The sequence below is a fragment of the Anser cygnoides genome, chromosome 9 (assembly GCF_040182565.1).
Source record: "Anser cygnoides isolate HZ-2024a breed goose chromosome 9, Taihu_goose_T2T_genome, whole genome shotgun sequence".
Classification (NCBI taxonomy): domain Eukaryota; kingdom Metazoa; phylum Chordata; class Aves; order Anseriformes; family Anatidae; genus Anser; species Anser cygnoides.
In genome coordinates this window covers 24,921,763-24,934,925 of record NC_089881.1, presented here as the reverse complement: position 1 = coordinate 24,934,925, position 13,163 = coordinate 24,921,763, and the positions used below count along the sequence as shown (strand labels likewise).

Sequence of the window (13,163 nt, the reverse complement as noted above, 5' to 3'; positions counted from 1 at the left end):
CGCTTACTGACAAGGGGTCTCCCACCACAAAAACAAAAAGAAATAAACAGTTTTCACTGCAAAAGAAGCGAAAACTGGCAACTATGATGTGAGGAACTGCAGCCAGCAGGAGACTGCCCTCGGAGGGACGGGGCTGGGGACACCAGCAAAAATTCCAAGCAAAATTCCTGTTTGCTTGGCGCAGAAAGAGCCAAGGACAGCTCTGCATCCACATGGGGAGGCGTACAACACACCTGGCCTGGTTTTCCCTAAACCCCCCATCAGCAGAAGAGCCCACAGGGCTTGGGGCACTGCCACAGCCTCTCCCTTGGCCAGCGGAAACCTCTCGGGACTCTCCTTGGAGAAATCCCTCCTGGAGAGGGATGGAGACAGAATGCTATTGCTGCGTGGCAGCTCACGAGGGCTGGCAGATGTGGACGGGAACATGCCCTGACCCGACAGCGTTTGGCACAGCAGCACTAAGGGTGGACGAGATGGCCCATGGCAGGCAGCCAGCAGGCAACCTCTAAAAGAGGTGTATTTCATCAAACACTTAAAATAAAAAACGAAACACAAGCAGTGTGAATGTTTCCTTTTTAATCCTGATTTTTAAAAGTATGCTTTTCCTTTCATAAACATACACAGGGGAGGATGATCCATAGAACTGCGTGTCTTTAAAAATAAGACAATCAGGTAGCTGCTCTCTTCTGCAAATGACATTATTTTCAGATCTCTTACTACTGTACTACTTACAATACTACGGGTATTGCCCACAGAGTAACACTCTTCTTGGAAAACCTGAGTTTTCCAAGTTGAGTTTTCTAAAACTCAAAATATGAGGTGGGGTTTTTTTTGATTTTTTTTTTTCTATTTCAGCTTAAGCACCTCATTCTATTCAAGTTAAAATTGTTCATGTAAAAAAAATGCATAAAAAGTTCATAGCACAAAAAAATTACAAAACATAAACAATATAAAAATTGAGACAGACTATACAAGACAAGAGTGAACAAGAAAATCCCACAGAAAATTCAAAGCTGCCTGTGGTTAGTAGTAGTGCTACTCTGAAAATGGTCTTTTTTTTTTTTTAGAAAACAGAACCACAGCCCAACAAAGGCTGAGCATGCGCAAATATATACAGTGGCTACATATATACAGCAATTATGCAAACAACTTTGTCTGCAAATTTAAGAGTATTCTTCCCTGATCGTAGGCATCTGTATGAAATGTAACTTACCTCATGATTTTGACAGTTCCATTATTTTTTAGGGGGATGAAAGTTGCTGCACAACTCTTCTCCCTGTCTTTCCCTGATGTAAACAAAATGTTTCAAGATAATAGTCTTATACCCAATAAAGGTAAACCAATTTCTCCTAGTGTTCATTGTCTTTTAGGACTGGCTCGAACAAGACAAAATTCTGTAGCAAATTTGGGGCACGTGAAGCCTGGCACTTCCATCCTGACTCGACGGCTGCGATGATGGCATCATCCAAGCACATGAGTAATTACTCCTGAAAAAGCCACATGAGTAATTACTCCTGAAAACACTTCTTGCACTTACATCAGTGCAAAATTTCATTCACATTTCTTTCATAGACTCTGTCTAAACTTTCCACTGACTGATTATGACTTGCATCTTCATTACTGAATCACAGTGAAATGCCAGGGAAACAGCTTGAGAAGTTTAACCATTTGGATGGGGAAAGTTCCCGAGCTTTTTATCAGCTTCTTCTTGAACTCATCACTGAGCCATAAAGCCTGGGGAAATGAACACACACAAGCACATTAGTATTTTAATAACTTCTAGAGATCAAATAGTATATACGTTGAATAATTTGTGTATAAAAATGCACAACAATGCAAGGTATGGCAATATACGTGTTTGCAAGGGTCAGATGAGTGAGGAAACAGCAGCAGTTGTCTTCCTGTTGGAGCCAGGTTGCTTTTATGGATAGCAAAGTAAGAACAAAGTTTTGCCTGTTCCAAAACCATTATTTTTTGGACTTCTTTGGGCTTCCTGATACAAACCAACAACCTGCTTGGGTATATAATGCCAATTAGTCTGGTCACGGTCAAGTATTCTGAACAGTCAATACAAAAAGGTGACTCGTTTTATATCAGTTTCTGAAGGGAAATATACAAATGCTACAAGAAAGTAAATCATTATTAATGTTAGAAAGGAGACAATTTTGACCCACACAATAAAATATGCACTAGGTATTTAGTAAACTCTCTGACGTGAACTCTTAAAACACATCTGAGACACAGTGATGAAATTAAACAAATATGAGAAGTGGATACCTTCTAGTAACTGTACTATATCATATGATACTTTTTCGCCGAGTCTGTTGTACAAATTTTGTGCGGTTCCGTTGCTTTGCTCTCTTTCTCTCCACTTGCTTAACAGCAGAAATTTTTGCATATTGACTTCCTGTTCCTTCGCCTGAATCTGCTGAATGTCCTTCATTTCCATCTGAAGGCATTCGATGGCGACTTCTTTCCACTCTGCACCAAACAACTTTGCGATCGCCATCAGCTGTTGATCGGTTAGTAAGTTCGTTGTTTTAATTCCATCTGTAAACACACAGAAAAAAAAAATCAGATCTATTATTGCTCTTCTGATTAGCCTTCTAACTAAATGACACTATTGGCTCTGTGCAGGGCCAGGGGACATATAACGAAGGGGACCTTAGTCACGCAGACAAAACTGGATTATAGAATCACCTAGAATTACTTAGGTTGGGAAAAAAAAAATCCAACCCTCTAAAATCATCAAGTCAAGCACTGTAGAAAATCACCTGAAGAATTAAGAAGCCTGGCTCGTAAAGATGCTAAGTTCTGATTTTGTGCTGTATGCTCTGAAGGCTTTTTTCCTCCCCTCCACTTATAAGCAGCTATTCCTCTAGTATAAGAACTGTATGAACACAAACCTCCTTCGGTGTGTTATGTTATGTTACCAAGCACCCAGAGATTTTGTGATGTATAACATCAAGGCTTAGCATTAACATGCTAAGCATTCGCCATCACCTGACTACTTCAGATGACTGCTTTTCCTCAAAACCTAACAGTGCTCCAGGAGGTTTAGGTTTGTTTTTCTTTTAATTACAGTAGCTAAGAAGTCTCAGCCTACATGGTTATATGGACTAAGCCGTTTTCCTTTTCTGTATCACCATTTAAAAATGAAGTTTTGAACGATGAAAGCTCTCCCTCTGGTGGCTACATGCACCCATAAATAAATACATACATCATACATGATTATTTTTGCTGACATGTGAAGCCTGATGCCAGCTATATTATTTGATTCAGAAAGTGACTGTGATTTTTTTTTTCTGTATTTCTTTTTCTTTTTTTTTCTTTTTGAAATGACTATTAGTAAATTAGTAGTTTCTCTCTGGGAGCTCCCAGACACCAAACATTTCTGAACATCAGGACATTATATGTCAACAGGAGATGGGAGCTGATTTTTTTCAGCCTGTTACAGCTAAGGACATATTCTGAGTACAAAATCTGAGACATGTAGTGGAAACCCCTTTTAAAAGCATCCCTTATTTCCCAGTCTAAGAAGACAACACCATTTTAGCTGCCCCTTATAAGTCAAGTTCCCTAGCTGTTTCTCCACATTTACCTGTTGAATGAATGGCAGTGTACAGAGGTGTACAAGTGAGGCACGCACAAATTCTGTAGCTACAAAAGCAGCAATTTCTCCTCCTATATTTCATGGTCAAGTTTGTGGAAGTGTATAAAAAACTCAGTGTCACTTCAAATCATGGGATTAAAAATAAAAAAATAGAAAAGAACACACAAAAAACACAACCCAAACTCAGTATTTTAAATGACACAGAAATGCTTACCTGTAGTACTGTTAGACCTTTGCTTTTTGCCACAGTGTGTCTCTTCTTCGGAAAAGCTGTTGGTTGATTTCCGTCTTTTGATGCCTAAGGAGCAAGGAAGAATCGATGTTATTTCATTCATTTCACTTGCACATCACCTGAGCAACAACAGCAACTGAGGCACACAGAAGACAAGCAACTCGGAATTATCTTCCAATGGACTTACTGACTGCATTTCGTTTTAGCTCATTTTTGTTCTGATCATAATGTATCCAGTCACCTGGAAAACAGTTTTCAAAGAAAACAATAGGTCAGGTAGGAATTTCTATTGCTGTGCCCTATATCCAACCATGCATGAAAACAAACTATTAAGTGGATTTGTGTTGCTGAGCTAAGATTTAAAAGAATGAGATGATTTCTCCCATTTTACCACGCCACTTATAAAACGTATATTGCTCCTGGTACATACAGCAGAGCACCCTCCTGTCCCACCCCACAGCACTGACACGTTTGCCAGCAGGCTGAAGGCACCTGCTCCAGCACAGGCTTCAGAGACACTACTTTGTCCATCGCCTTGACGTCTGTGCTGCGCAGGGGCTTGTGCAGGTTACTCCAAAATCAGTGTGCAACCTCTTGGATCTCTTCTTATCACTTCCAGTTCCAAACCTTGCAATTTTAACAGCAGTAATTGCAGTTATTTAAAGAATTTAATCTACGGGCTGAATTGCATCCCAAACCACGCTTCTTTTCAGCGGGAACAAACTGCTACTCAGAACACAAAATACCTACTTTCTCTTAGCTTTGCTTTCCATACAACTGCTTCAGACTCCAGTTCAATCAAAGACAAGGTGAAGTCTTCATGTTTCTCCAAATAGACTTCAATGTAACTTTTTAGTTTCAAAAGAGATCCATCAACAAATTCAATTTCCTGTAAAATGTTATGTTTAAAATAAACATTTATCCAAACATAAATTAAACAGGACATATTTGGCTGGCGGCACTGATCTGATCCAAACTCCTGTCTCCCCAGAGTTTTGCCATCAACTTCAGCAATGTTAAGGATTTCATCCCAAAGTTTTAGGTCTTTAAGAGGCAAATGCTTTCTGTGGCAATTGCGAATGGATGTGAAAACTGCCCTTAAAGCCAGAGCAAGCCCCACACTCAGCAGAAGTGCAAAGGAAAAGCTATCTTCTATCATGTTTCAAATCAAAATGGGATGCACAACATGACAGTTATATGAGGAACTTACCTCCGGAGTTACTTCAGCTTCTGGTTCGCAGAGTAATCTGTATCTCTTTCCTTTCTGTAGTAATTTTTGGCACACAGGGGGCTTGTCGATTTTAATGAACTTCTTTTTTGAATGTTTTACTGCTTTTGCTATATCCTGAAATTTTAAAAAGACAGTCTGTTACACCCCTTGGTGAAAGGAGTCACATTTATAATCTGCACTATTTGGGGCTCCTTGTGTTTTTTTGCCACCACAGCTCTAACAAAATGGCCACGGCCTGTGCCACACAGCAAACCTTACCAGATGCTGTGTACCAAACCCAACGCATGTGGGGTCAGAAGCCTCCATTCCTCAAAATAAATAAGAATAAAAAATGAATTGTGCTACATCAGCGAAATTAGAAGGGTTTTGCAAGCCAAATGAAAGCAGGCATTGTTAGCTGCTACCCCCTTCTCCTGCTGGCCTAAGGGGGGATTGGTGAGAGGGGACAAGTGGTGCAGATCTGAGCCCTGCTAACTTGGAGGCAAACATGTTTCTGATGTGTTGTCATTTTCTGTACTTTTCACAGCAGCGTGTGAACGAGCAGGTGGGCGAATACAACTGCTTACGTATCAAACCCTAATGTGCCAGAGCCTTTTCCCATGTGGAAATGCCACCAGAGCTTCGCGTGCACAGACTGCAGGGAGGGAAGGGCACCTCTTTGCCGAAGCACCACCTGAGCAAAACACCCGACGTGGCCAACCCCACCTTGATAAAGGATTCGTTGTTCGTGGCCACGTAGACCCGGAACAGCAAGGAGGGGTCGCTGTCGACGGCCTTGTACAGGACAACAGCGCCGTGGTAGAGCAGGGGCTCCTCGCTGCGGATGAGCGGCCCAACGGGCGACAGCGAGCTGACCAGCCACCGCACGTGCGAGGCCGAGTAGTCCATGGACGGCTCGATGGCTGCGCCCGCGCCCTTGATGTGCAGCACCTTGAAGGCCGGATGGGAGTCACCATCTGTGGGGACACGCGGCGTTGGTATCGGCACCCGCAGCCTGGCCTGCCCCCGCCACCCGCACCGCAGGCCGGTACTCACCGCCGAGGCACAGGGAGTGGGGGAAGGCGATGGAGGTGAGGGCGGAGGCCGCCTTGCAATGCACGTCGAAGAGGGGGCCGCCCACCACCCACGGCGGCTTCACCAGCCCGGCGTACTTGCTCCAGGACAGCAGGGAGTAGCTGATGGTGACCGCCTCGGTCACCTCAAAAATCAGGCCCGTGACGCTGCACTGGTACGTGCCGTCCGCGTCCAGCTTCAGCCTGCCGGGACAGACCCGCCGAGTTAGCCTGGTGCCCGCTGCAGAGCAGGTGCTAATTATTGTTATTAAATAAATAATGAATTATTTGTATTGTAATGATTCACAATTATTAATTAACATTAATTACTGCAACGAAACAAGACGCACAAGAAGCCACCCTGAGGGCAGTCCTGGACAAGGATCTACCGTCAGCGCCGGCAGCTGGTGCAAGTTGTTTGCTCTCAAGGACTTGGGGGCATCTCTTGTAATAGCTACAAATGCATTTGCGTAGGAAATTTTTTCCCCGCTTAATCTGAAGAAGTATCTCGATGGGAACAACAAAAATGTATACCCATTATATTAAAAAAAAAAAAAAAACACACATACAAATATTGTCCTCCAGCAAGTCTCCTAGGGGTCACCTGCTCCCTCTGGGCCTATATAAATAGATAAAAAAACATATTTTAAAAGCTCGAGAGAAAACCTGCAAGTTGTAATTCTATCTCGTGAAAAATACATGGCTTTCTTTTTCTAAACATACATTTTCATTTCTGCAGTGCTCACAGTGGGGCAGACAGTTCACTCCTAGGGAGAAAACAGGAAAATCAGCTCATTAAAATCAAAGCAATTAAATGCTCAGAAAAAAAAAGGAGGGGGGAAGGGGGGGAAGAACTCCAGAGCTCTCTTACCACCAGATTCATTGCGGTCTGGCTGTGATTCTTTCTTTTCTTGCTCTTCATCTACATAAAGCAGTTTTAAAGGCACATATTAATACACATAGCAAAAGAGCTCCCTGAGAAGGGCCATCTGTGGCTTTTACATAACAAAAGGACAGTGGGGACAGACGTCTCTGTTCCTGGTTCTGCCCACCCAAGCTTCCTGGGATTTTTAGTATTTGCACCCCTCTCAGTGGGGGCTGCAGCGATGCACGGCCTAGCAAATACATCCATCAGCATCCAGGCAGGTCTCTGCTCTCATACCCAGCAAGGACAACACACCAATTTCATCTGCTTACTTTAGAAAAAAACACAAAGGAAAATACCCTTAGGCCTACTGTGCCTGCACGCAGCTTGGGGATGAGGCTGGGCACCAGGATAGATTTGTCCAAAGCTCACAGCTTGCCCAAAGGCCTGGAAATGTTCATGGCGAGGGGGAAACCTCTCCCCAGGACCTCTCATCCTGCCAAGTACGAACGCCAACCACCTGCATGGAAGCCGTGCACCACGCTCCCCAGCGAGAAGGGAGCCACGCTAGAGCGGCACACTTGGCCCTAAGCGGGTTTTGAAACACCTGGATCAGCCTCACCAAGCTCCAACACAGAAGCAAGCAAGCGGAGCTGACACGAGGCAAAAGTTTTTGGCCTGAAGGTTCAAATTGTGCAAACGCGACTGGCAGAGCTCACGCCGCAAGGTGTGATGAAATGCAACCGCCGCTGCTGCCAGCCCAGCCACACCAGGCTGCGGGCAGGCCCTCCCCGTCATCCCGTCACGTCAACACCTCCCAGGTAGGCACATGTGGGAGAGGAAGAAAAATCTATTATTATCCGACGCTGTGCTGAGCTGCCTGGAAGCCATCACAGAAACACCCAGGCCATGACAGCGAGCTGGACCCCGTCCTGGAGCACTATTTTGGGCACGGAGCGGCCGCTGGCATCGCTCCGAGCCCCGCGCGGGAGAGGAAGCCTGGCTGAGCTCCGGCAGCGCTGCTCATTAGTTAGCGGTGCTGCCATGTTCGCACGCACCACGCATGCACTCGGCCCGCGCGATAATGCCCTCCAGCAAGTGTCTGTGCCAAAAGAAGGGGCCCTGGCTGGCAGCGGCTGTGCCAGCGCTCGGTCGCTGTCTGCCTGCCCTCGCACATCCCGGTAAGAAGCCGTGTCGGCTTCCTAAGGCAGGTACAGGAAAGGAACAAAGCAGCACACTCACCCGACCGTCTTGTATCAGACTCCTCAGTATCTGATGGAAAAAAATAAAACAAAAAAGCTTTCTAATTCTTTAGTAAAGACTCTCAGTCTTGTATGAAAGCAGAATAAACTGTTCGTGGTGTAACCCGCGCAAGCGAAAACCCACACGCTTTTCATCAACGGCAAACACTTCCTTTAATTCTTTTCCTGTCCATCCTGTTTTGCCACTTGTGCTGCCAACTTTTATGCAGATTTATAGCCTCTCGGTCTTTGGACGGCTACTGCGGTGTACAAACATCTGCAGGCATTGTGTGAGCGAAGGCCAGTGCCACACGAGCTGCCGCTCCTCTATTATTGCGAGGCTCAGAACTGAGTGACTAGGAAATAATGCGCTCACAGAAATATCGTTCTGCTTTCCCACATTCAATCATCGAATTAACAGCGCTGTACAGTAACTTCGAGACTATTCCCATAAGGAGCAGCGTATTTAAACTGAAGTTACGTTTTCCAAAGAGGGAAATTAAATAAACTGGAACACAACACTCACCTGAGTCATCTTCTGAGCTACTGCTGGAGCTGCTTTCGGAACCATTCTCTCCTGAACAAAATCACACCCCGTTAGTGCCAGGAAGGAGTAAGTAAAGCTATCCCACAGGTAAGTAAGGGATACGTTAAGAAGTTTAAATACATTTGTTTGGTGGGCAAGTTAGGTAACATGACAGTAAGAAAACACTGAGCCATGCTTAGGCACAGACTCACGTCCCAGCATCGGAGACTTCAGGGGTCGCACAGGCCCTCCTGAAGGGTACACGTGATATTCAACGTTTAATTTTGATCTATGATGTCCTAAACAAACCGGGACTGTTCTGGGCCCTCCCTTCGCCCCGGCACATCCCACTTCCCCCAGCTGAATCACGGTTTCCCACGGCACGCACAAGAGCCGGCAGAAGCACCGGCGGGGACGGGTGCGTGCCACCAGGGAGTGCCCCGGGCTGGGGCTGTGCCACGCACGGCTCTCATAAACCACTCGTACAAACGTGAGTTGAAGAGAAACCAATATTGGAAAACAAATGACCCGGTTCCCAGCCCCACGCGGCCGGGCTGGTGCTGCTCACCTGCTGGGAGCTCCTCGGCGCAGCCCTCGGCGCAGCCCTCGGCACAGCCCGCTCCTTCCTCGCAGGAGGCCTCCAAGTCTGGAAGAGGAAACCGGTGGGTTTTACGCGCGTGTTTTGCATGAGAAAAAGGAACTTCTGAACACCTATAATCAAAGTCTCTGGGGCTGGCAGCGTCACACGCTTCACACATCCTCAGCCCAGGAAAGTGACGGGGCCACCGCTTCCTGTGCTGATAAAACCCGAGCAGGTTTTCTCGCTTTGAATTAAACCGGCGTCTGCAGCGGTGTGCAGGGCTCTGCACCGAAGGTGCAAAGGCAAGGAGGGAGCGGCACACGGTGCGCTGCAGGGCAGAGGGGCTGCAAGGACGGCCACGGACCCCCCCCTTCCACGCACCCACCGCAGCAGGCAGAGCAAAGCGCCAGCCCACGGCTGCCGACTCCCAACAGACACGAAAAAACGTGCCCAACACCAGACTGTCATCGCCAGCCAAGAGGAACCACAGAGATGCGGCGAGGACCGGTGTCCCACGTCCTCCACCCCACACCAGATGTCCCAGCCAGACCGCCTCGACACGCACGCCTCCGTGCTCCGAGCAGGGGTGTTAAGAGATTTCACAGAACCATTTAGCAGAATAAAAGCCCTCTCCGCATGATCATGCACTGATTTTTTATTTTTTTTTTTGGCACGAGGTCTCTGGCAGGTCCAGCTCTGCCCATGGTGCTCACCGAGTGCTCCGGCTTGGATGCACGGAGATTCGGCAGCCATCTACTGAATTTTCAGTGCAAGACTAGCTCTTCTCCTGGCATTTTTGCACTATGCAGATAAGAGGAAAAGAATAAATAACAAAATAACATGAATTTTGTAAACAAGTATAAAATCTCAAAAATCTTATCCATGAAACTAAAGCATTACACGTTTATTTTTTTATAGCCAGTAGTTATCAAATTGTGATTTTCTCTCAGAAGGATGGGAATTTCTAACAACAAACCCAACGAAGCCACGTACTTCACAAAGTTACTGTACCTTGCTCGTCTGCAGAGAGGGATTCGATTCCGCTGGAAGACAAAACGGGAAATGCATGAGAAGACCTGACAATCTTCTGCCACCCTTCCATACAAGCCAGGGAATTTGAGGAAACTGAGCAGGTTTTAAGGCAAGTTAAGCAGTAATGATGGGGGGGGGACAGTGCTTAAAAAATGGATTTTCTCAATGCAACCAGACCCTGGCTCTTGCTCTTGCTGCAGGGATGCTGGGGACACCTGGCTCTGCCCCCTGGCTCTGCCCCAGGGGTTCCCACGAGGACAAGCCCTTGGTCCCCAGCCCCTTTTGCAAAGCCAGGCTCTCCAGGACACAAACAGCTGCTTTGACAAGCAGCCAAGAAGGTTATCAGCGCTCGTAGGGCAGGGAAGCATCAGGGTGAGTACAGCAGAGCAAAGGCTTGCTGAGACAACAAAGGGAAATAAGAGGAGAGAGCAGGAGCAGGAGCCTGTCCACAGCCCCTGATGTTTCTGAGACCTTTGTTCAGTCTTCAGGCTGGGTGGAGCAGCAGGATGCTGACATTATTTATCTTCTTCAGCAACACATGGAGCTCAGACAGCCTTGATGACCCCTAAGTGGCAAATTACTCCAATCCGATCACCTGTTGGCGACCCACGGCAAATCCAGACCCAACTTCATTGTCCTTTTTTTTGCTTGAAAAGGGGAAATTTGCTGTTTTTATCTTTCATGGATCTTCATCGGATCTGGAAACCTCTCCAGGGAGCTCCACAAAGCTCTCTAGCGCCGTCCCCGCTGAACCACCACCACAAAAGCATCCGATTAGGAAGGGAACCGCTCCGGGTGCAGTTACCGCGAACCAGCAGGTGACATCCAGCTCTGCTTCGCTTTGGAACCAGAAGCCAACACCATCCAGTATCTCTGCTTTCCCAGCAGCCAGCCCGAAGCGCGGCATTGCGCGGGCGACGACAGCAGCAGGAAAACAACCCTTAAAACTGGGGGCTGAGGAGCGAGGAAGCGACGCAAGGAGAGGTCCGGGCGAAGCGCGGCGGGGCGGGCGGCTGGGCAGGGACACTCCCACGCAGCCCGAAGCGGGAAGATTTCTCCATCAAGGCCGGGGAAAACAGAGTTAGACGCGGAGAGGCATCTGGGTGAGAGTCTCACCGCGGGCAGGAGCGGGAATCGTACCCAAACTGCCTTGAAGAAAATACACTGGGAGTATCTGCAGCGTTGGAAAAAAGCCTGGACAGAGCCCAGCGCGCGCCCGAGCCAGGGGCTGCTTGTGCAGCCGTGCACCAAGCGCTGCCCTGCTAAATAAGGTTTACAGATGGCTTCCAGCCCCGCGCTTTGCTCCTCCTAAGCTTAAAAAACACGCGGCGAGGAAGAGAAACAGGCCTGCTCGGGCTAACAAATTATTGCCCCCAACCAGTTAATTACTCGCGGGAAGAAACGCGCTTCACAGCCTCAGCTCCTGCCGCGCGAGAGCTGCGCGGCTCTGTTGTTCGGCCCCTGCTGAACCAAAACCAAAACAGTTTCACCACGCTGGTGCCCGCAGCTTTGCAGGCAGGAGATAAACACGCTCGCCCCTAGACCGCCCCAGCTGCCGCCCGTTTTGGGAAGGGCACGGGGTGCAGCGGGGTGCTGGGCGCAGGGAGGCAGAGCGGGAGCGCGGTGGGCTCGCCGAGCGCTTTTGTTTGCCGGAGGAGACGACGGCGAGCGGATCTGAGGATGGCGGGCGGCTGCACGGCCGGGCCCTGGCCTCGAGTGGGGGGCCCGGGGAGCCCCCGCTGCAGGTGGCAGGCCAGGATCCTGCACCCCACGGCCCCGCAGACGTCCTGGGGGGTGCAGGATGGGTGCCCAGCGGCCGGGCCATGCGCCGGCGCGGGATGGGGTCTCTTCGCTGGGATCCAGGCGATGGGGGGGCGTTTGAGGGGGGGGTTGTTTTGGGGATGGGGGGGGTTGGGGGATTGTTTTGGGGATGGGGGGGATAATGGGATGGGGGGGGACAATGGAGAAGGGGCAATGGGGAGGCGGAGGCAACGGAGGGGGCAACGGGGAGGTGGGGACAATGGGGAGGGGATGATGGTGGGGGGCTGCAGGGGGGGGTGAAGGAGGATGCTGGGGGGAGCTGGGGGTTGTTGGGGGATGCGGGTGGGGACCACGCTGGGAAAGGGGGGGGGGATGCTGGGGGAACGGGGCCGGGCTGGGTCTCGGGGTGCGGGGGGCTCGGGGGTGGGTGGAGGCTGATGCCGGGGGGCGGAGGGCTCCGGGGGGGGGGTCCCGTCCCCGCTCACCTGTCGGGCTCCTGCCGGCGGCGGGACATCGCGGCGGGCGGGAAGCGACCGGGGGGAGAGGGAGGAGGGAGAGGGGGGGAGAGGGAGGAGGGAGAGAGAAGGGACCGCCCCCGGCCCCCCCTGCCCCTCCCCGCAGCGCGGGGGGGGGGGGGGGAAGGGGAGCAAGGGGGGGGTATTTGGGCTCCCCCCCCCCCCCGGAACCGGGCTGCCCGGCAGGGGGACGTGCCTGTGCAGGTGGTGCTGGCACAGCTGCTAATGCACCAAAAAAAAAAAAAAAAAAGGAATCAAGAATAAAGCCGGCCCAAACCTGCAGCAGCACACCAGGGACGTGTTAATTAAACAAGAGGGTGATAGGTAGAAGCTTCTCCACCTGGCGCGTTTTGGTGGCGGGGTGCTCCCGGAGTCCAGCGAACACCCGGAGCCCCCTGCCCTGGGTGCCGGGGGGGGGGGTGCTGCGCCCAGAAAAAAGCCTCCTGGGCTCCGGTTTGTGCTCGGAGCCTCTGCCCCTGGTGCCGGGCACCCCTGAGCTCTGCTCTGTGCTTGGG

General features: G+C 49.5%; 1 protein-coding gene across 7 annotated transcripts; it reads right to left on the bottom strand.

Moving 5' to 3' along the window:
* Window positions 1-556: 556 nt before the first annotated feature.
* On the bottom strand, window positions 557-12,713 carry LOC106043564 (uncharacterized). 7 transcript variants are annotated; one of them, XM_067002089.1, is made up of 17 exons: window positions 12,619-12,713; window positions 10,352-10,383; window positions 10,054-10,141; window positions 9,329-9,406; window positions 8,761-8,811; window positions 8,236-8,265; window positions 7,000-7,050; window positions 6,852-6,919; window positions 6,698-6,747; window positions 6,112-6,332; window positions 5,782-6,032; window positions 5,056-5,190; window positions 4,596-4,734; window positions 4,033-4,086; window positions 3,828-3,911; window positions 2,278-2,550; window positions 557-1,734 (listed from the first exon to the last, which is right to left on the bottom strand). In XM_067002089.1, exons 3-17 carry the CDS (start codon window positions 10,091-10,093, stop codon window positions 1,718-1,720), a joined length of 1,542 nt encoding a protein of 513 aa, XP_066858190.1. In that variant the 5' UTR covers window positions 10,094-10,141; window positions 10,352-10,383; window positions 12,619-12,713; the 3' UTR covers window positions 557-1,717. The 7 variants fall into 7 exon arrangements, with proteins under 7 accessions (XP_066858190.1, XP_066858191.1, XP_066858188.1 ...); XM_067002090.1 differs by lacking the exon at window positions 12,619-12,713 and adding an exon at window positions 10,844-11,987; XM_067002087.1 differs by lacking the exon at window positions 10,054-10,141 and having other exon boundaries at window positions 12,619-12,691.
* Window positions 12,714-13,163: the final 450 nt, after the last annotated feature.

Excerpts from the sequence above, each read along its gene's own strand:
- LOC106043564 (XM_067002084.1), bottom strand. The coding sequence starts at position 10,442 with ATGGAAGGGTGGCAGAAGATTGTCAGGTCTTCTCATGCATTTCCCGTT. Across the intron at positions 9,407-10,351 it reads CCTCTCTGCAGACGAGCAAG|ACTTGGAGGCCTCCTGCGAG; the intron begins GTACAGTAACTT and ends TTCCTCTTCCAG. Across the intron at positions 3,912-4,032 it reads GCTAAAACGAAATGCAGTCA|GCATCAAAAGACGGAAATCA; the intron begins GTAAGTCCATTG and ends CTTGCTCCTTAG.